Genomic DNA, 21,664 nt, shown 5'->3' with positions numbered 1-21,664 from the left:
ATTTTCAATTACTTTCGCTATTAATATTGATATTTCCCTATTCAATGAGCCTAGTCTCGAATCTTTCCGATGTATAGTAAAATAGATATAATAGCACATGGCAGCCAGGTACCAGATTTTACTGAAAAATAAATATTTTGTTGAAATTGCCCGATTCTTCATTTTTTTCTTTTCCACGTTCGCCCTCTCTGTCTCTTCTTCGCCTCTTATCGACTACTTACACATACTCGTTAAAACACGCATGCGTATTAGCAGCTGTGCATACGGGATAACTATTTGACTGTTTCGAATAATTTTTTATAATTTTATTCTTTTAAAAATTGAAAACTTGAGATCTTTCCCAGAATAGTTTTTCCACATATTGCGATTAATTAAACAAAAAAAGTTGAATAACATCAAAACATAAATTCTTAACCAAGAGACACGGTAGTGCCTCGTGTCAAGTGTGAGAAAAAAACATAATATACCGAAAAAAAAAAAAAAAAAAAGAAAGCAAAAACACTACTGAATAGAGGTTACCTTATCCCTGGCTAATACTATAAAATTTCATTCAAAATATGATGATGACAATAGGTATAAATGATTTTCACGATTTAAAATTCCATTATATCAAGCTTTGCCATAATAAAAAAACCAAATCATTTAATAGTACATATAATATTTAATAAATAATCAAATTTTGCAACTTTGCGTTTTTGCGTTAAAAAACTGTATCTCTTCCTCCTTCCTTTTCTCCTTGATATTTTGAAGTATAAGTCCAGATTCTTTTATTCCGTTAATAACAACTTTTTGAGAAGCATGTGTCAAACTCGAAACAAATGTGTGAGTGTGTCAAAGCTACAAAACAATAATTTTGAGGCTGGATTTATTAAATTCGATATGATCAAAAGACTTCACAAAAAAATGTTATATCGCAACAAAAAAAAAAAAAAAAAAACAAAGTTTTTTTTGTACAATAAAGACATTTGTACAATAGTACATTAATGCAGATAAGACACTAAAAAGTCGAGAAAAAAATATATATTTATGACGCATGTAATAAATTCTGAACTATTAAAAATTAAAATTTTATACTTGACCCCACCTGGTTCTTCCAAAATAAAATTTCAATATTAGATATAGATATATATTTTACATGAAGTGGGGTCAAGTATAAAATTTTAATTTTCAATACTTCATACTTAATTACAAACGTCAAAAATATATATTTCTTTCTTGACTTTGAACCATGTTCAAAGAAGAGGTGACTGGGTTTTTTTCATTCATTTAACTGGTTTTGGTGTGGTAGATATTTTTAAAATCTTAGCTAAACTATTTTCACTTGATGCCTCAATTGGAGTCTTTTTAGTTGTTGTCAAAAAATCAATCATCGTTGAATGCTTTGTTGAACTCGATGATGATTTTGTCGTTGATGACATTTGTGTGGTTGCATCGGTAGATGAAGCTGTAAATATACTCTATATAGATGCTGTTTAGGCATGAATCGTTTGACTTATTATTGTGATATAACTCACCTGACATACATGTATACGTTGCCTTTGAAACGCACTTTTGTATAGACTCACGAAAAATAAGTCCATGTACGCACTTAAGATTCCATATGGTATAATCATCATTTCTATTCGGAATACACAAAATGTATGATTCACATGTTGTGTCAGTCTTGTTCAATAATTTCCCAAAACCGTGGCATGCCACAGATGTTGGTTTTTGTGACTCAATTAATTTACCATTTATCAGACATAATAAACAAATGTAGAACAATATTTCCAAGAACGCATTGTAAAATTTCGCTTTTTTTAACAAAACCATTTAAAGTTAAAACAAGAATAACAAGAAAAGTTGTCTAACGTTTCAGGAAATTATTCGTTAATAAATTCGTTGAGATTATTCTTCCATGAATAATGCCAGTTGTTTTCTTGGAATTCCTTATCTTCATGACAGGTGATTGATAAAAAACAAGATAAAATGAGCAAAATATTTTAATCTGTCCGATTAGATAAGATATGATGATATCGGTTGATGCATTTGTAGTATATTGAGTCATTGAAAAATATCATAATGGAGTACTTAACAGTACACGAAAAAAAAAAAATAAAAGCAAAAAAAAAAAACGGTTGATTTTTTTTTTTTTTTAGATGTTAAAGGATGAAAAATATCAAGTTTGTATTATTCTCAATAAAAACTTATAGAAAGTTTAAGAAGTAAACGTTTACGCGTTTTCTATTTGACTTTGATTAAAAAAATTCAATTTATCAGTGATACTCAGAAATAAATATGATGAATGGATGTTAAAGAACACTAAAATACTGTAGCGTGTACGAATATAGATACACTTAAAAAATCTCTAGCGAATGCCACTGTAGAAAGTCTAGCCATAGGAGTATGGTTCAGTCACTATATACGTGAGAGCTGAACTTAATTCAAGTAGTAAAGTTCAGCTACCACAACCAGACTTATAGCCGCGACAACTATACATGCATTTAGCTCCCCCTACGATTATTGAAATAAGCGCCCTTAACTGAATGTTTCGTGTTCTCAACTGAATCGTGCATTCATGGCCTCAGCTATATACACTTATATACAAGCATGTAACATTTGTCTAAATTTCAATAATAAATACTATTTGTTCATGGATAATTTTGTGAAAATTATTTCAGTCAAATGGGAGCTCGAAAAATTTCAGTGTTTTTATCGGTAAGTAAAAATTAATATATGTTTTTTTGTTGATAAAGCATGTGTTAAAAACATAACTTCATTTATATGTATGATGTTGTGGATGAAAGTTTCTATTGAAGTAAAACTTCTTTTCGTTGGGTAGTGACAAAAAAATTAAGCGTTATGTTCGAATGTAAGGTGAGTTTCGATCGTAAAGTGAGTCCCAAGTGTAAGAAGCGCGTCCGCTCTCCAGCGCTCCAGTGTTTGCCCATACACTTTATAAGAGTGAGTGAAAGAGGAACTTGCGATCCTCATAAAAACGTATGCGTGATATATATGAGTGTATTGTCGGTAGTCAGAGAATCCGAATATAGTTAATGTCATTATTATTGATATTATTATCATGAATATTATTATTTATAATATTATTAAAATTATTGTTATTATTCATAGTATAAATAATAATAATAATAATAATAATAATATAAACTTTAATAGCATTATTATAATAATAACAATAATTTGAATAATATTATCAATAATAATGTCAATGGTATTTAATATTATAGAAAAATAATAATAATAACGTTATAATATTGATGATATTATTACTTCGGATATTATTATTAATATCAATGTTATTATTATTCATTGGAATTATTATTATCAATATTATATTGATATCATTATTTATATTATTAACATCATTATCAATATTATTTAAACTATTACAAATTTGAAGGTTAATAGATGAGTGAGAAAAAAATGGCAGAATCAATCAAAAAAATTAAAGATCCAAAAGATTCATTTAGAAAAGAAGTAAATTAAAAAAAATATAAAACAAAATTGTACTTAATTTTTGTTTTTTCCACTAAACCATGGGAAAACTATCTGTTCATATTTTTCTTCTTCCTCTTTTATTTACTTGTGAGTCCATTCACATGATAAAATAACTCGGGATACTGCGAAAGAAGTTTTACTTCCCTCGTGCATACTGCTAACGCACAAATTTTTTTTTGGATTGTTTTCTCAATTTATTAATTCCTTTTGTAGATCAAGACATTAATAGAGCTTTTTTATGTTCAAATGAAGAAATAATAAAAAATTTAATTCCTAAAATTGGCTTACAAGCCAAGTTCTTAGAACATCGGGAAAAAGAATTTAAACAAAGTGATCATGTAAATCAACATCATAGAAAAATAATATCATAATTTATCAAAAAACATTTGTAAAATATGAACTTGATTATTATTATTATTTTTTTTTTAGATTATATTTGATAATGATATAAATTAACTTGTTAGTCAATCAAATACAAGTCAAAATTTGTCAGCACTAGGTAAATTTTTTCAGATAGTATTGTAATTTTTGTTCGTAAATTTTTTTTGTATCGAGTATTTATTTGGCGATGGAATAATGTTTGAAAATTGTAGAAAGAAGTGTTGATGAAGAAGAGATTATTATTGAAGAAAATGGACAAAATTTAGTGTTCGAGAATGCTACTACGAATGATAAGATCTTTGATTACTCCAATAATTCAGATTTAACCCTCAAATTATGTAATCGAATACAAGATTTATATGAAACATTAAATTCATCATTAACTGGAAATGCAATTTTCAATAATTATAAAATCAAAAAAATGTTAGATCTAAGCCATGTTATGCATTAAGCTGATTTGATTCTTCAAGTTGAATTGAGAACAAATTTAGAAATGTTGTAAAGGATTTTACGTTGTTTTGTTTTATTACAATTTCAATCAAGTTTTATTCGACTGTCATATGCAAAATTATTAGACATTAAACAATAATTAATTAAAAATTTTTTTGAATTTGGAGTTTAAGTATCAACTTTAAAACAAAATATAATTAGTAATACCATATTCAATAACTATTAACTAATTATCAACTATATATGATTCCAGTGCCGTAACAAGGAGTTTAGATGCCACGGGCAAAAAATTTTTTGGCGCCCCTTTCTAAGGAAAAAAAAAAGTATTTTTAGAAATAAATATAAATGAAAATAAAAAAATGTTGAAATAATTAACACCATTGTTGAATTTTTTTTAACGCAAACGTATACTTTTTTTATTACATCAAAACATGAACTATACATGTATAAATACATATATAATAAAAAATAAATAATGAATATTATTATCAGTGAAAAATATAAAAGTGGTGATAGAAGTATTTGAAAGTTAGAATAAATTTTGTCTTTTAACGTTGACGCTTGCAAACTCATCAATAATCTGATAAAAGTTTATTGTTTTAGCAATTTCTTTTTCGATTGACAGTTTAGCAAGATTTGTCAAACGCAGTTGCCCCATCGTTGATCTTAAGTAAGTTTTTATCATTTTTAGTTTACTGAAACTACGTTCATTAGAAGCAACTGTTACTGGCATTGTTAAAAATATTCGTAAAGCAATTTGAATATTAGGATATGATTCAATTAGATTATAATCATATAGTAACTGCAATACATTCAAAGGTAAGCAAGAAGAAAATTTAGGCGTCAGCTTCGGAGCTTGGTATCTGAAACTTTCAATTTCAGATTGAATATCATTCTCATTCAAGTCTTGATCATCAGATTTTTTTAAATTATTGATACTTGTTGTCATCAACGTTTCACCATAAAGAAAATTGAAATCATTGGCAATTTTTCTGGTGTTTTCAAATCGTCATTTCATTTGCACCAATAAAGTAACAAGAGCTTGATTGTTTTGCGAATGAAACTTTTCTCGAGAACTAAGGTTGACACAATCATCTGCTGATTCATCTAAATCCATTCTCTTTCTTTTACGTGACAGTTTGTTAACAAACTCTGATTCAATATTTAAAGTCTCTGCGAGTACAGTTGCTTCTTCAATTTCCAAGTCAAAACCTTCATCACGTACTCCTTGTAAAATAGAACAGAGACTGTCAAGTAGTGTGACTGATTTATCTAATGTCATATCTTTAAACTGTAAAGCTCGATTAACTCTGTCAATGTTTTGTAGAATTTTATCTCAAATTGCAAGTGTACAAATAAATTCCAAATTCATTTTAGCTAAAAAGCCATCAGCAATAATCCTTGTCTCCATATTTTTATCAGTTGAATATTCTTCTAATTTTTTATAAATTTCAAGAAAATTTGTATGAAAAGCTTTCACAGCATTTGATCGTGCAGACCATCTAGTATCAGATAACCGCTTCACTGACAGTAGGTCATTTTTGGGGAAAAAAAAAGTTAGTTTTTGAATACTGAAGCTATGAAGGGAAGTTCAAATAAAATGTAATCTAAATTGTCCATAGTTTTCGCGTAGATTGTTGGAAAATGCGGTTGAAATATTAAAAATCGTACCAACGAATAAAGCTTCGTAGCTTGAGTTCCGGGAATTTGAGGCCGATATTTTATTTTAAAATAAAATAAAATTTATCATCGACAATTTATTTATTTGAATTGTTGATGAATTTTTTTTTTTATAAAAAATTATTAACAAATTGTAAATTATTATTATAATGATGGTTATAATTATAATAATAATATAAATAATAATTTAAATAATAATATAATTGATAATATTATTATTATTATTATTATTATTAATTATTGTTGATACTGAAAATAATAATTATAATAATAACAATAATAATAATCTTTTATATAAATTAATAATTTTTAAACAATTACTCGCAATTTCTCTGGTCCAGAATTTTTTTTTATTTTTTCGAGATTCATGGCGGTTCCAGGGAAATAGTGAAGATGCAGATGCTTAAGTTGAAGTACACTTAAGAAAGTTTACACGTATTTATTTTTTTTCATTATTTAACAAGTTATAAATATTTAACCGAATTTTTTTTTTTTTTTGATTCGCGGCGGTTCCGGGGTGGGGTGGTTAATCGTGCCCTAAGACGAAATTAAAGTACACATCTTAAGAAAAATTTACACGTATTTATTTATTTTTTTTTAATTATTCAACAAGTTATCAATTTATTTGTCCGGAGAAAATTAACTTAACTTGTTAAATAATTGAAAAAATAAAAAAATGAATACGTGTAAATTTTCCTTAAGATGTGTACTTCAATTTCGTCTTTGGGCATTTTCGCGATTTGACCTCCCCTTCCTCCCTGGAACCGCCGCGAATCTCGAAAAAATAAAAAAAATAAAATTTTCTCCGGATAAATAAATTTATAACTTGTTAAATAATTGAAAAAAAAAAAATAATAAATACGTGTAAATTTTCCTTAAGATGTGTACTTTAATTTCGTCTTAGGGCATTTTCGCGATTTAACTACCCCTTTCCCCCCTGGAACCGCCGCAAATCTCGAAAAAATAAAAAAAAATTCTGGACCGGAGAAATTGCGAGTAATTGTTTAAAAATTATTAATTTATATAAAAGATTATTGTTATTGTTATTATTATAATTATTATTTTCAGTATCAACAATAATTATTAATAATAAAAATAATAATATTATTATTAATTATACTATTATTTAAATTATTATTTATATTATTATTATAATAATAACCATCATTATAATAATAATTTACAATTTGTTAATAATTTTTTATAAAAAAAAAAAATTTAATAACAATTCACATAAATAAATTGTCGATGATAAATTTTATTTTATTTTAAAATAAAATATCGGTCTCAAATTCCCGGAACTCAAGCTACGAAGCATAGGACAAAGCGGAGACGGCGACCCTCATTTAAGATTCCCCCTCGGTTTGTTTTTCACGATTTTTAAAATGTTTCAACCGCGATTTTCCCTTTAACCCTTCAATCTACGCGAAAAACTATGGACACTTAAAATTTAGATAATTTAATTCCCTACATTTTTTATTTGAACTATTTTCCCCTCCGACCCATAGCCTGCTCAGTATTCAAAAAACTAACTCTTTTTATTTTTTTTCCCCCCGAAAAAAATTTTTCCGCGATTTTTCCCTACGACCAATCGATTTCCCACCCTCAAATACACCCCCTTGATTTTTTTCAAAACTTTGAACAAAAGTGGTCAAATTTCATTTTAGGAGACTCGACTACAACACATCACTTGTTTCTTCACACGGTGTTGAAGTCGTAGAAACTGAAGTAAGTGCAGATTTGATAACAAAAACCTTTTCTATTGGTTTTGCATCAACATTTCTTTTATCTTCTTCCTCCTTCTTTTTTTCAAAAGCTTTGTAATAAGCACCTGATGGTTTTTTCCGCATATTACACTAAAAAAAACGTAAGATTTCTACAATATAACAAAAATCTGGAACACTGGCCTCCACTATTTGCTAACTGACTTATTAGTGAGCTTGATGATCACAGAAAAATAAAACTGTGGCCACCTCCAGCCTATTCAATCAATAAAACTTGCTGCCTTTCGACAAGTTCTAACGTGTTGAAAAAAAAAAAAAACAAAACAAAACGAACGATAAAAAACTCGAGAGCGTTATGTTTTTCAATGGGATAGTCGGAATAAAGGAGACGGCGATTATTGCCACGCATTCGGGCGATAAAAGGTTTTGTTGACATTTCAGCTGTGTGTTATTTAAGTTTATAAATATATACAATAAATAAATGTTTCACCAAATGGTGATCGTATATATCAATGAAAGACATTACATGACCAGTTTGATAAAAAAAAAATTTAATTTAAATTTAAAATTGAAAAAAAAATTATGCATCAAGCTTTGACGGTGCCCCTTCGGAGTCGTCACCCCGGGCAGCTGCCCCGCTCGCCCACCCTTGTTACGGCACTGTATGGTTCATAAATCGAAATATAAAAACTTTATTTTACAGACTTACACCTCAACAATTTCTCATATTAGCTGAAAAAATAAGTCATTTATTTTCTATCTTATGATAATTTTGGTAACTTTTTTATTTTAATTAAAAATCATTTTTAATATGCATATATACATATAATATACACTGAGAGAAATCGCCGATTTTAGGAAAATTTTCCAATTTTGATTCAAGATGGGCCGAATTTCACGGAAAAAAAACTGAACAAGTAGTGATTATCTTCGAACAAGACAGTCAATCTTTTAAATGAAATTTATAAATTATTGTTCGAAAACTTGCGAGATTATAAAAAAAATACAACTTTTCTAGTAGGAAAATATAAAATTGAACAGATCTTATACATATGTATCTGAAAAAAATGCCATTTTCTCTCAAGATTGGAGAATTCACATTCTAATAAGTATGATTTTCTTGTTATCCATTATCGTGTTGAATTGAAAAATTTTTGTATGGCAATAAAATACTTTTCGCTACGTAATTCGGTCCAAAAAAATTTTAAATCAGGATAATTATTTTTATTTTTTAATAATAATTATATTCTAGTAATAATTGTTTGGTTCCGTTGTTGAAAAGAAAAAATTAAAATCATTATGTTATATCTTTAATGCACAATTTGAAGTCATATCTGCATAATGATGCATCTTGTAAGAAGATGGCAAAATTATTTGTACAGATTAAATATATTGGATATAATATTTGTCTAAATCAATCCAATTGATAATTGTTTGATTAAAAGAATATTGAATTTAGAAAAGTTTGATATTCAAATACGAAACAATTAACTGATGACAGACTTATTTTTCTGCTATCAGTATTGTAATGAAATCAATTTGATCGACTATCGACAAAAAAAATATTATTCCTCCGACAAAAGCCAATAATTTTGGGTACAGTCAAATCAAGAGGCACGGTAGTGCCTCGAGTCAAGTATGAGAAAGAAATGTATGTGTGTTGATGAGAATATGTGTGAGATGAGATTAACTACTACTTCCGTGCCTTATTATACATCAAATATTTTGTCCCCTTCCGTCGCGAATCTATTAGAAATTTAATTAAAATATGATAGAGTTGAATGAGGATGCTGAGGTTTGGTAATGATCCTATAAATCGATGTCAAGCTTTTTTTAAAAAAAAAAATCCGATTTTTCCTTTGCGTTAATATATATTCAAAGCATAATTGATATTTACGGTCTTTTCGTTTTTCTCAAATCGACTACATTTTGTTCGTTCAGTTGGTTCAAACCATATAAAATTTTACTATATTGGCTGCACTGCAGAAATTTGTTATTATTTCTGATCATACATAACCTCCAGAATACGTTGACTCTCTCACGTCAAACGTCAAAAAAAAAAAAAATAAAAACAATTATAAATATAAATAAATAAATAAATAAATATTGTTGATAATTAAAAAAAAATATATATATATTAATTATTAGAATAAGAATTTAAATACATCAACAATATTTACAATAATAATATTTTATAAATACATCAAGTAGTATAATGATTTACTTGATTTATTGGGTTGTCTTGATATTAGTATAACAAATGATAATAATACTAGACATACTGGACAAATTCAAACACCACAATTATTTCAATCAACTGGTAATAATCAATTGGATGGTAATAAATCCTTTATAAAAAAATCACTTTATTTCAACTAACTTCACACTGAAAGGTTTTTATTTTTGTTTATTATGAAGTTAGTTGTAATAAAGTGATTTTTGTTTTTTTTTTTAATTTTTTTTTATTTTTATTTTTCCTGTCATACAGTTTCAGAATCTTGAGGTGATAAGTCGTTCAATTTAGTTTAGATTCGGTGTGTATATTCCGTTAATTTTTTTTTTTTTTTCGTTTATTTTTTTAGCGTTTAGTATGTTAGGATTTTTAGAATTAGATTTATATGTGTATATTCGGTTATTTTTTTTAGCTGTCAATTTAGTGATTTGTGTTAGTTGTTTCTTTTTAGTATCCATTTAGCCGGTTCGATTTAGGTGTGTATATTCGGGTATTTTTTTTTTTTTTTTGTTTATTTTTTTAGCTGTCAATTTAGAAATTTTACGTGGTTGAAATAAGTAATTTGGATTAGATTTTGTGTTAGTTGTTTTTTTTTTAGTATTCATTTAGCCGATTAGATTTAGGTGTGTCGGTTTTTTTTTTTTTTCTTGGTTATTTTTTAGCTGTCAATTTAGTATGTTAGGATTTTAAATTAGAATTGAGTTTTGGAATTGGTTTTAGATTTAGTTTGAGAATTAGCTTTTCATATTTATTTTTTTAAATTAAGTTTTATTTTTTTTATTCGTTTCTTTTTTAGTTTTATTTTTTCAGTTTTTAGTTTTTTTTGATTTATTTTTTTTTATTTGGTGTTTTAGATTGTGTGTTAGTTATTTTTTTTTAGTATTCATTGAGTCGATTAGATTTAGGTGTGTATATTCGGGTTTTTTTTTTTTTTTGGTTATTTTTTTTAGCTGTCAATTGAGTATGTTAGGATTTTAAATTAGAATTTAGTTTTGAAATTGGTTTTAGATTTAGTTTTGAGAATTAGCTTTATATTTATTTTATTAAATTGAGTTTTATTTTTTTTATTCGTTTCTTTTTTAGTTTTATTTTTTCAGTTTTTAGTTTTTTTTAATTTATTTTTTTTTATTTTGTGTTTTATATTGTGTGTTAGTTATTTTTTTTTTTTTAGAATTCATTGAGTCGGTTAGATTTAGGCGTGTATATTCGGTTTTTTTTTGGTTATTTTTTTAGCTGTCAATTGAGTATGTTAGAATTTTAAATTAGAATTTAGTTTTGAAATTGGTTTTAAATTTAGTTTTGAGAATTAGTTTTATATTTATTTTATTAAATTGAGTTTTATTTTTTTTATTCGTTTCTTTTTTAATTTTATTTTTTCAGTTTTTAGTTTTTTTTAATTTATTTTTTTTTATTTTGTGTTTTAGATTGTGTGTTAGTTATTTTTTTTTTTAGTATTCATTGGGCCGATTAGATTTAGGTGTGTATATTCGGGTTTTTTTTTTTTTTTTGGTTATTTTTTTAGCTGTCAAATCAGTGTGTTAGGTTTTTAAATTAGAATTTAGTTTCGATTTAGTATTTGAAAATTAGCTTTCAGCTTTTAATTTATTAAATTGAGTATTTTATTTTATTTTTTTCATTTTTTTTTTAGTTTCATTATTTCAGTTTTAGTTTATTAGTGTGTCATATTTAAGTTTAGTTTTTGGGATTTATTTTCTTTTAATTTAAATTTTTTTTTTTTCTGTTTTTTTTTTTTTTTTTAGCATTCATGATAGGTTTGTTTATTGTGAAGTTAGTTAAAAGTGTTTTTCAATTTTTTTTTTTAGTTTGTTATTTTGCTTTTTTTTTCTGTCATAAAGTTCTTAGATCTCGAGGTGATTAGGCGTTTTATTTATTTAGTTTTATTATTTTTTTTCGTTTAAGAGAAATATTTTTTATTTATTTATTAGTTTAATTTATTAGTTTATTTTTTTTTTTTAATTTATTCAGTGATTTCGGTTTCAATATTCTACTTTTTCAATTTAGTTTTTCGGATTTAATTTTTTTTTTTGGTATTTTTTTTAGCTGTCATAACTAGATAACAATTTCGTATGTGATATTTAGGTTTTTAGTCTTGAATTTATTTTTGAATTTAGTTTTAGATTTAGTATTTGAAAATTAGCTTTCCGGTTTTAATTTATTAAATTGAGTATTTTTTTTTTTTTTTTTCGTTTCTTTTTTCGTTTCATTTTTTTAGTTTTAGTTTATTTGTGTGTCAAATTTGGGTTTAGTTTTGAGATTTAGTTTTTTTTAATTTAGATTTTTTTTTTTTGTTTTTTTTTTTTTTTTGCTTCCATGATAGGTTTGTTTATTGTGAAGTTAGTTAAAAGTATTTTTCAATTTTTTTTTTTAGTTTGTTATTTTGCTTTTTTTTCTGTCATAAAGTTCTTAGATCTTGAGGTGATTAGGCGTTTTATTTATTTAGTTTTATTATTTTTTTTCGTTTAAGAGAAATATTTTTTATTTATTTATTAGTTTAATTTATTAGTTTATTTTATTTTTTTAATTTATTCAGTGATTTCGGTTTCAATATTCTACTTTTTAAATTTAGTTTTTCGGATTTAATTTTTTTTTTTGGTATTTTTTTTAGCTGTCATAACTAGATAACAATTTCGTATGTGATATTTAGGTTTTTAGTCTTGAATTTAGTTTTGAATTTAGTTTTAGATTTAGTATTTGAAAATTAGCTTTCCGGTTTTAATTTATTAAATTGAGTATTTTATTTTTTTTTTTTTCGTTTCTTTTTTCGTTTCATTTTTTTAGTTTTAGTTTATTTGTGTGTCATATTTGGGTTTAGTTTTGGGATTTAGTTTTTTTTAATTTAGATTTTTTTTTTTTGTTTTTTTTTTTTTTTGCTTTCATGATAGGTTTGTTTATTGTGAAGTTAGTTAAAAGTGTTTTTCAATTTTTTTTTTTAGTTTGTTATTTTGCTTTTTTTTTCTGTCATAAAGTTCTTAGATCTCGAGGTGATTAGGCGTTTTATTTATTTAGTTTTATTATTTTTTTTCGTTTAAGAGAAATATTTTTTATTTATTTATTAGTTTAATTTATTAGTTTATTTTATTTTTTTAATTTATTCAGTGATTTCGGTTTCAATATTCTACTTTTTCAATTTAGTTTTTCGGATTTAATTTTTTTTTTTGGTATTTTTTTTAGCTGTCATAACTAGATAACAATTTCGTATGTGATATTTAGGTTTTTAGTCTTGAATTTAGTTTTGAATTTAGTTTTAGATTTAGTATTTGAAAATTAGCTTTCCGGTTTTAATTTATTAAATTGAGTTTTTTTTTTTTTTTTTTTCGTTTCTTTTTTCGTTTCATTTTTTTAGTTTTAGTTTATTTGTGTGTCAAATTTGGGTTTAGTTTTGAGATTTAGTTTTTTTTAATTTAGATTTTTTTGTTTTTGCTTTCATGATAGGTTTGTTTATTGTGAGTTAGTTAAAAGTATTAGTTTTTCAATTTTTTTAGATTAGTTTGCTTTTTTTTTCTGTCATAAAGTTCTTAGATCTCGAGGTTATTAGGCGTTTTATTTATTTAGTTTTATTATTTTTTTTCGTTTAAGAGAAATATTTTTTATTTATTTATTAGTTTAATTTATTAGTTTATTTTTTTTTTTTTTATTTATTCAGTGATTTCGGTTTCTATATTCTACTTTTTCTATTTAGTTTTTCGGATTTAATTTTTTTTTTTGGTATTTTTTTTAGCTGTCATAACTAGATAACAATTTCGTATGTGATATTTAGGTTTTTAGTCTTGAATTTAGTTTTGAATTTAGTTTTAGATTTAGTATTTGAAAATTAGCTTTCCGGTTTTAATTTATTAAATTGAGTATTTTTTTTTTTTTTTTTCGTTTCTTTTTTCGTTTCATTTTTTTTGTTTTTGTTTTTTTTTTTGTCAAATTTGGGTTTTGTTTTTGGATTTTGTTTTTTTTTATTTTGATTTTTTGTTTTTTTGCTTCCATGATAGGTTTGTTTATTGTGAAGTTAGTTAAAAGTATTTTTCAATTTTTTTTTTTAGTTTGTTATTTTGCTTTTTTTTCTGTCATAAAGTTCTTAGATCTTGAGGTGATTAGGCGTTTTATTTATTTAGTTTTATTATTTTTTTTCGTTTATGTGAAATATTTTTTATTTATTTATTAGTTTAATTTATTAGTTTATTTTATTTTTTTAATTTTCGGTTTTAATTTATTAAATTGAGTTTTATTTATTTATTTTTTTTCGTTTTTTTTTCAGTTTCATTTCTTTAATTTTGGATTTTTAGTTTGCCATATTTGAGTTTAGTTTTTAGGATTTTATATTTATTTTTTTTTTTGTTTTTTTTTTTTTTCACGGATTCAAATGAATTTTTTTTTCTTTTTTGGTCAATTTTTTAGCTGTCAATTTAGTATGTTATATTTAGGTTTTTAGATTAGAATTTAGTTTTATTTATTTTTTTGGTTTATTTGAATTATTTTTTATTCATGTATTAGTTTATTTTATTTTTTTATTTCATACAGTGATTTAGATTTTTTTTGTCATTGTATATTTAGTGCGTCATATTTGTAAAATTAATTTTTCGGATTTAATTTTTTGAATTGATGTTTTTATTATTTTTTTTTCTGTTTCTTTTTTAGTTACAGTACAGAAGACATAAGCTGATCGAGATTATCAAGCTAATTAAGATTTTTAATTATCCTCAAAATATTTTTAATTGAGTGACTCAATTTTTGAAAATTTTGAGGTAAATTATTTTTTATTTAATTTTTTCGTATTAATTTTTAAATCACGTTCGGGTATCGTTATTGATTATCGGTATTAGTTTTATTGAATAAGTTTTTTTTCAATTACCAGCGATTGAATATTGATAATCATAAAGTGTGTGTATATCATGGCTGAATTAGATGAAAGTTATTTTACATCAAATGAAGAGTTAAACAATCTTCAGCCAGAAGAGAAGATGATGTAAGTGGATATATTTTATATATATGTTTTTAAATTATGATTTAAATTTTTAAATCTTCTGATCTTTTTTATTTAAGTGAATTGACAGGATTTGTAGCGTCAATTGATGGTGATTTAAAAACCGTCACTAACCCTAAAACGAGAAAAACGTATTCATTTTTTAAATTTGTTTTATCAAACAAGAGTCAAAAAATTAGAATTATTTTGTGGAATGATACAGCTATCAAGTATTCAACTATAATAAAATTGGGAATGGTATTATTCAGTAAATATATAGAATCTGTTGTGTTGAACTAATAATAATTATTTCAGATTATCGAAATTAACGGTGGGACAATGAAAACCTCGAATCCCAAATTTCGTAAACAAAATGAACGTATTCATATCCTTGAATTTAATGCACAGCCATCAAGTGTAATCACAGTGCATAATTTTTTCAGTGATTCTCATACAAATGATTATACATGTATTGAATTATGTGATGTTATGCTTGATGACCATCTCTATATTGGTTGGATATTTATTTTATCAGATACTTTAGAATTCTTTTTAAATTTCTTTAATTTGATGTATATTTTATAAATTTTTTTATGGTTTGTAGCTGTTACCGGATTTATAAAAACAGCTTTCATGAAGATGGATACTGATAATTCTTCCTATGGAATGGGAATAATAACTGATGGTCGTTATAAATTATGTGTTCATATTGTAAACTATGTACATACTGAAGAATTGACAGTTCGAGGACAAAAGTAAAAGTTAAAGGATTCATGAACAAGTCAGAAGGTAAATTGAATTTTTTTATTAAGGAAGTTATTATTAAATTCCAGTTTATTTATATTTATATTTCAATATTATTTTCATACAGTTGCAGTTGGCGCTAGCACTTTTAAGGTAGAAGGAATGTCTGATATCGAAATATGTGAAGGTGAATTAATGCCAATGTTGCAACTCAAAGCTGCTGTAACTTCCGTTACAACAAATAAACGTGTCAAAAATAATGATGATACAAACAATTGAATAATGAAAATACAAATATATATGTTTTGTATTATTACATCAATAAATAAATTAATTTTTGTTCGATAAATGTTTTGTTTGAATCAAGTTTAATAATACAATAATTTGAAAATTATTTTCATTAGGTAAATAATTATTTTACATTTTTTTTGTAATTTCAGAATAGATTCTACAGGTTTTTTGAATATCAAAGTTCAATTACCAGAACGATTATTAAAATGATGAGATCCACATCAGATGATATAATACAAGTTAGTTCATTTCATTTTTTTCGTTGTTATATACATAATTTATACTAATAGCCATTCATTTATTGTTTTTAATATAATTAATTGTAGATTTGTTCAAATAAGATACATGCAAAACGACATGAAATCTTCGATTTTAACCTACTAACATCTACTGTTACTCATAAAGATGAAAGTGGTCGAAAGATGACGAAAAATGGGCTAATGAGATTAATAAAAAATGAATTCACAAATTTTCAATGTACCGAACATTATAATCATGAATCAGGTTCAGAAACTATTGAATATGAACAAGATTTTACTGGATGTTCTAAACATGGTGATTGTTACATTCATAAATTTTCAATTAATTTCAGTTGATAATTGTGTGTTTAATTGTGTGTTTCAGAATTGAAGAAATTGAAAAAAAATAAAAGAGAGTATGACAAATGATTTAGTTTGTATGGTATGTTCCAAAGGTTATTTTGCAATAATACGTGATGAATTTTCAAATGCCATTCGATGTTCATTTTGTCACATATGCTTACCAAATAGTGTTGATCTTGAAGAGGTAGGGAACAGAATCAAAAACATTCAAAAAGAACATTTACAAGAATGCAATGCTGGTTATCTAATACCAGTAACCGTTTATCAATATGTTTTAAAATTGTTGTTCGTCTGTCAACCATGTTCATCTTCTATTTCAATTGAAATATATTAAAATGAAATGTTTTTGTAATAGTAATAATTTGTTAGCTAAATTTTAATGATTAATAAATTATTTTTCATCTGATGCTGTTGACTTATATTCATTTAATTAACATTACAAGATTTTAGTAATTATTGGCATATAAGTAAAAATCTATTTTGAATGAACCACTATCAAAATGATTATTAAATATATATTTTTTTTTCAGGTGACATTTTTTTTCCATTTCGATTGTGATTTTTTTAAAATATTGTGATTTTGATGAAAATAAACTTGAATATTCATTCAAATTTAGAACGAGTTGTAAAATAAATTGGAAAAAGCAAAAATATATTACTACAATGGGTAGACGTAAAATAGTTCGATCGTTGGAAGAAGAACAACAACATATGTTAATCAAACGTCAAAAACAAACAGCATATCAAAAAATGTATAGGGAGAAAATTAGATTGAAAAATAATAATAATAATAATAATAATAATAATAATAATAATAATTATAATAATAATAATAATAATGTTGATGATGATGATGATAATAATAATAATAATAGCAACAATAATAGTGGCAGTAATAGCAGTTGTAGTATTATTTTGGAGAATTATATCGGAGCAATGGAACTTATTTGTCATCATTGCGGAGCAAAACATTTTAAAGCTGAAGACATATCAAATAAGAAAACTTCATTTAGTAGTTGTTGTAGTCATGGTGAAATTATGATTGATCCAATGCCAGAACCACCATTATTATTGAAAAGTTTGTTTGATGGGTCCCATATACTATCAAAACATTATCATGATAACATTCGATATTATAATAATACATTTGCTTTTGCTTCTTTTAATGCAAATTTAGTTAATTATAATAATAAACCAGGTCCATATTGTTTTAAGATACAAGGACAAATTTACTATCAAATAAATACGTCATTGTATCCGTCTGCTGAAGAGTCACCATCTTTCGGTCAATTTTTTATAATTGATCAAAATGAATCTATTAATATACGATGTAGTATGTTTTCAAATTTAAATAGAGAAATAATAGATGCGATCGAAACAGTTCTTCGGCAACATAATGTGTTTGCACAATCTTATCAAATGATGCATGAAGAATTAAGACAGGCAATGATTGATAAAGATGTTGACACAGAACCAGAGATGCAGTTATTATTTTCATTAAAACCTGGTTTAGATATTAGACGATATAATCCACAAAGAGTGAATGAAGTTGCAGCCGTCTTTACAACAACCGCTGATGGTGATATCCCAGAGTCTTATGTAACAATTCATAATAAACGAACCAAAACTCTACAATACTTGAGTTCAATGGATCCAAATGTTGAAGCTTTAGTTTATCCACTTTATTATCCGTATGGTACCAATAGTTGGAGCTCAACATTAACAAAAGTGAACAAACAAAAAAGAATATCAAGAGCTGCTTACATTAAACACAGAATAGCAATAAGAGATACTGATAATATTTTCTTAATGGGTGGACGATTATTTCAACAGTGGTTAGTCGACAATTATGTTAAAATAGAAAAAGATAGAATAACTTTTTGCAAAAATAATCAAAAATCAATTCGTGCTGATACCTATCAAGGATTAATTGACCACTTACAGCAAAGAGCTGAAACAGAAAACTGTCAAGTTGGAAAAATAGTTGTTCTCCCTTCATCGTTTACTGGATCGCCACGTAATATGTTACAACACTATCAGGATGCAATGGCAATAGTAAGAAAATTTGGCAAACCAGATTTATTCATTACTATGACATGTAATCCTAATTGGCGTGAAATCAAGGAAAATATATTGCATGGTCAAACAGCATCAGATAGACCTGATATTGTTTCACGAGTTTTTCATTTAAAAAAGAATAAATTAATTGATATTATTGTCAATCAAAAATTATTCGGAGATGTTCTTGTATACGTGTACGTTATTGAATATCAAAAACGTGGTCTTCCTCATGTTCATTTATTGATAACGTTAAAACAAAATAATAAGATTACAACAACTGTCTCTGTCGATAAATTCATTGCTGCTGAAATCCCAAATCCATCTGATGATCAAATACTTCATAAAATAGTCATGAAGAATATGATCCACGGACCATGTGGTGATTGGTGTAAAAATAAAGATGGTATATGTACAAAACATTTTCCAAAAAAATTTCAAAATGAAACACTGATAGATGAAAATGGATATCCCACATATAAACGTAGAAATACTGGAGTATATAAACGAATAAACGGAGAAGCTGTTGATAATCGGTATGTCGTTCCCTATAATGCTACACTTCTAAAAATATTTAATTGCCACATTAACACTGAAATAGTATCAAGCATACAATCAGTTAAATATTTGTACAAATATATATATAAAGGCCATGATGCTGCGTGTTTCGAAATAACTAATAACACCCATGAAAAATATATCAATCATGATGAGATACATAATTCTATAGAAACCAGATATGTTAGTGCAGTTGAAGCATGTGACCGAATATTAGGAAGATCTCTACAAAAAAAAAGTCATTCAATTATTCGGTTACCAATTCATTTGCCTAATCAACAAAATGTTATTATAAATAATGATGATGCGGATACATTAAGAGCCGCATTACAAAAAAATACTATGCTCTTAGAATATTTTGCTTTAAATCAACGTGATGAAAATGCCAAAGAATATCTATATGCGGATATTCCATCACATTATGTTTTTAAAAATTTATCTGGTACTAAATCATGGGAAATTCGAAAACAGCAACACAATGTTATAGGAAGAATGTACGCTGTAAGTCCTCATCAAATGGAATTATTCAATCTTCGATTACTATTATTGACAGTTAAAGGAGCGACAAGTTATGAAAATCTACGGACGATCAATGGAAAAATCTATGATACTTATCATGCAGCATGTTTATCACTAGGGCTCATTGAAGACGATACAGAATGGGAACGTGCCATGACAGAAGGAGAAATATGGATGATGCCTCGACAGTTAAGACGATTATTTGTGAGTATTTTGATTCACTGTCAACCAAATGACCCAGGAAAATTATGGGAAAAATTCAAAGATGCATTATCACAAGATTTTTATAAAAGTTCAACATCAGAGAGCATAAAAAAAGCATATCATGAAATAAACGCTTTATTATGCAATGATAAACATATTCTCGATGATTTTCCAACTATGCCATCATTGTCTGAATTTGAAATAGTAGAAAATATTGAGGATAATATTGAAGAAATAGATCCAAGTCATCATGAAATAGGGGAGAGTCATAGAAGATAGAATCATAGAAGTTGTCATGATGGGAGACGAAAAAAATAATTCAGAAACCTGTTATTACATTGATGGTCCAGGTGGATCTGGAAAGACTTTTGTTTACATTACTCTATACCATTTATTGAAAAGTAAAGGTAAAAAAGTTTGTACAATGTCATTTACAGGGGTTTCAGCAATACTACTTCCTAACGGAAAAACTGTTCATAAGACATTCGGCCTACCAGTTCCACTTTTTCCTGATTCAACATCACATATAAAAATTCAATCAAAAGAAGCACATATTATGAAAAATTATGACTTAATAATTTGGGATGAAGGTCCTATGGCACCACGATATTGCATGGAAATAGGCGATATGACTTACAAATATTTCATGAATAATGATTTACCGTTTGGTGGGAAAGTAATTTTGATAGGTGGTGATTTTAGACAGCTACTACCAGTTAAAGTTAATGCTACACGTAGTGAATTAGTAAATTTATCAATTAAATTTAGCCATCTATGGAAAAATTTTACAATGCTATCATTAACAGAAAATATGAGAACACTACCTGAAGAGAAAGAATTTTCAAAATATCTTCTAGATGTTGGCAATGGTGTTTTAAATGACAAAAACGATAATATAATAGCACCGGAACAATGCATAGCTGAAAATAATGAAGATATAGTAGAATCAATATTCAAAGAAATTATTAAAAATCAAAAATACGATGAACTTACAAAAGTAGCTGTATTAGCAGCACGAAATGTTGACGTTGATGAAATCAATTGTAAAGTTCTTAAATTATTTGATAAAAAAACGGAAAAGATATATCCAAGCATAGATAGTACAGAAAACTGTGATAATGGAGATATTAAAGATGCAATCTTACCAGAATATCTTCATTCATTAAATCCATCAAATTTTCCTCAGCATGAACTTAAATTAAGAATTAATTGTGTAGTTATGCTGCTTCGTAATTTGAGTATTGCTGAAGGTCTATGCAATGGAACACGATTACAAATACTAGAATTAGCTAATAATCTCTTAAAATGTAAGATACTAACGGGAGACAAGGCTGAAAGCATTGTATTCATTCATCGAATAACATTATATTGTGATAATGTTTTTCCATTTACATTTAAACGACGACAATTCCCAATCAAATTAGCTTTCGCGATGACTATAAATAAAAGTCAAGGACAGACTTTCGAAAAAATAGGTTTAGATTTACGTAAGAATGTATTCAATCATGGCCAATTATATGTGGCGTTCTCGAGAGTTCGAGCTTGGCAATCAATAAGAATTTTTTTGGACGAAAAACGGGAAAATAATTTAATTAAAAACTATGTATATACAGAATTATATAAATAAAAGAAGATAAGATTTTTTTTATATGAAATAAATACAATTACGAAATTAATAACAGACCAAAATTCTAAATTAAAATACATATTTTTGTATGAAGTTTATTCATAGTGAGTTCTTGGTTTATCA

The 21,664-nt window shown here is 25.9% G+C and overlaps 2 protein-coding genes and 1 long non-coding RNA gene across 3 annotated transcripts; 2 read left to right on the top strand and 1 right to left on the bottom strand.

Annotated features, from left to right (window-relative positions):
• Nucleotides 1-709: 709 nt before the first annotated feature.
• On the bottom strand, nucleotides 710-1,974 carry LOC122859485. The gene is made up of 2 exons (XR_006374351.1): nucleotides 1,515-1,974; nucleotides 710-1,444 (listed from the first exon to the last, which is right to left on the bottom strand). It is a non-coding gene; the product is annotated as an uncharacterized LOC122859485 (long non-coding RNA).
• Nucleotides 1,975-2,220: 246 nt separating this feature from the next.
• LOC122859844 lies at nucleotides 2,221-16,641 on the top strand. Its single transcript, XM_044163526.1, has 4 exons — nucleotides 2,221-2,697; nucleotides 16,123-16,212; nucleotides 16,300-16,528; nucleotides 16,598-16,641. The coding sequence occupies exons 1-4, from the start codon at nucleotides 2,665-2,667 to the stop codon at nucleotides 16,639-16,641; spliced, it is 396 nt and encodes a 131-aa protein (XP_044019461.1). The 5' UTR covers nucleotides 2,221-2,664.
• Nucleotides 16,642-17,511: 870 nt separating this feature from the next.
• Nucleotides 17,512-20,193, top strand: LOC122859843. Its single transcript, XM_044163525.1, has 3 exons — nucleotides 17,512-18,426; nucleotides 18,520-18,753; nucleotides 18,904-20,193. The coding sequence occupies exons 1-3, from the start codon at nucleotides 17,512-17,514 to the stop codon at nucleotides 20,191-20,193; spliced, it is 2,439 nt and encodes an 812-aa protein (XP_044019460.1).
• Nucleotides 20,194-21,664: the final 1,471 nt, after the last annotated feature.

Source organism: Aphidius gifuensis, linkage group LG6 (genome assembly GCF_014905175.1).
Source record: "Aphidius gifuensis isolate YNYX2018 linkage group LG6, ASM1490517v1, whole genome shotgun sequence".
NCBI lineage: Eukaryota > Metazoa > Arthropoda > Insecta > Hymenoptera > Braconidae > Aphidius > Aphidius gifuensis.
This window is presented reverse-complemented; position numbering and strand designations above follow the sequence as displayed.

What these genes read in the sequence shown, in the direction of transcription:
- LOC122859844 (XM_044163526.1), top strand. Translation starts at nt 2,665, where the DNA reads ATGGGAGCTCGAAAAATTTCAGTGTTTTTATCG. An exon ending in AAATTTCAGTGTTTTTATCG is followed by an intron (nt 2,698 to 16,122) that starts GTAAGTAAAAAT and finishes TTGTAATTTCAG; the next exon opens with AATAGATTCTACAGGTTTTT. An exon ending in TACTGGATGTTCTAAACATG is followed by an intron (nt 16,529 to 16,597) that starts GTGATTGTTACA and finishes TGTGTGTTTCAG; the next exon opens with AATTGAAGAAATTGAAAAAA.
- LOC122859843 (XM_044163525.1), top strand. Translation starts at nt 17,512, where the DNA reads ATGGAACTTATTTGTCATCATTGCGGAGCAAAACATTTTAAAGCTGAA. An exon ending in AGTGGTTAGTCGACAATTAT is followed by an intron (nt 18,427 to 18,519) that starts GTTAAAATAGAA and finishes GACCACTTACAG; the next exon opens with CAAAGAGCTGAAACAGAAAA. An exon ending in GACCTGATATTGTTTCACGA is followed by an intron (nt 18,754 to 18,903) that starts GTTTTTCATTTA and finishes CAAAATAATAAG; the next exon opens with ATTACAACAACTGTCTCTGT.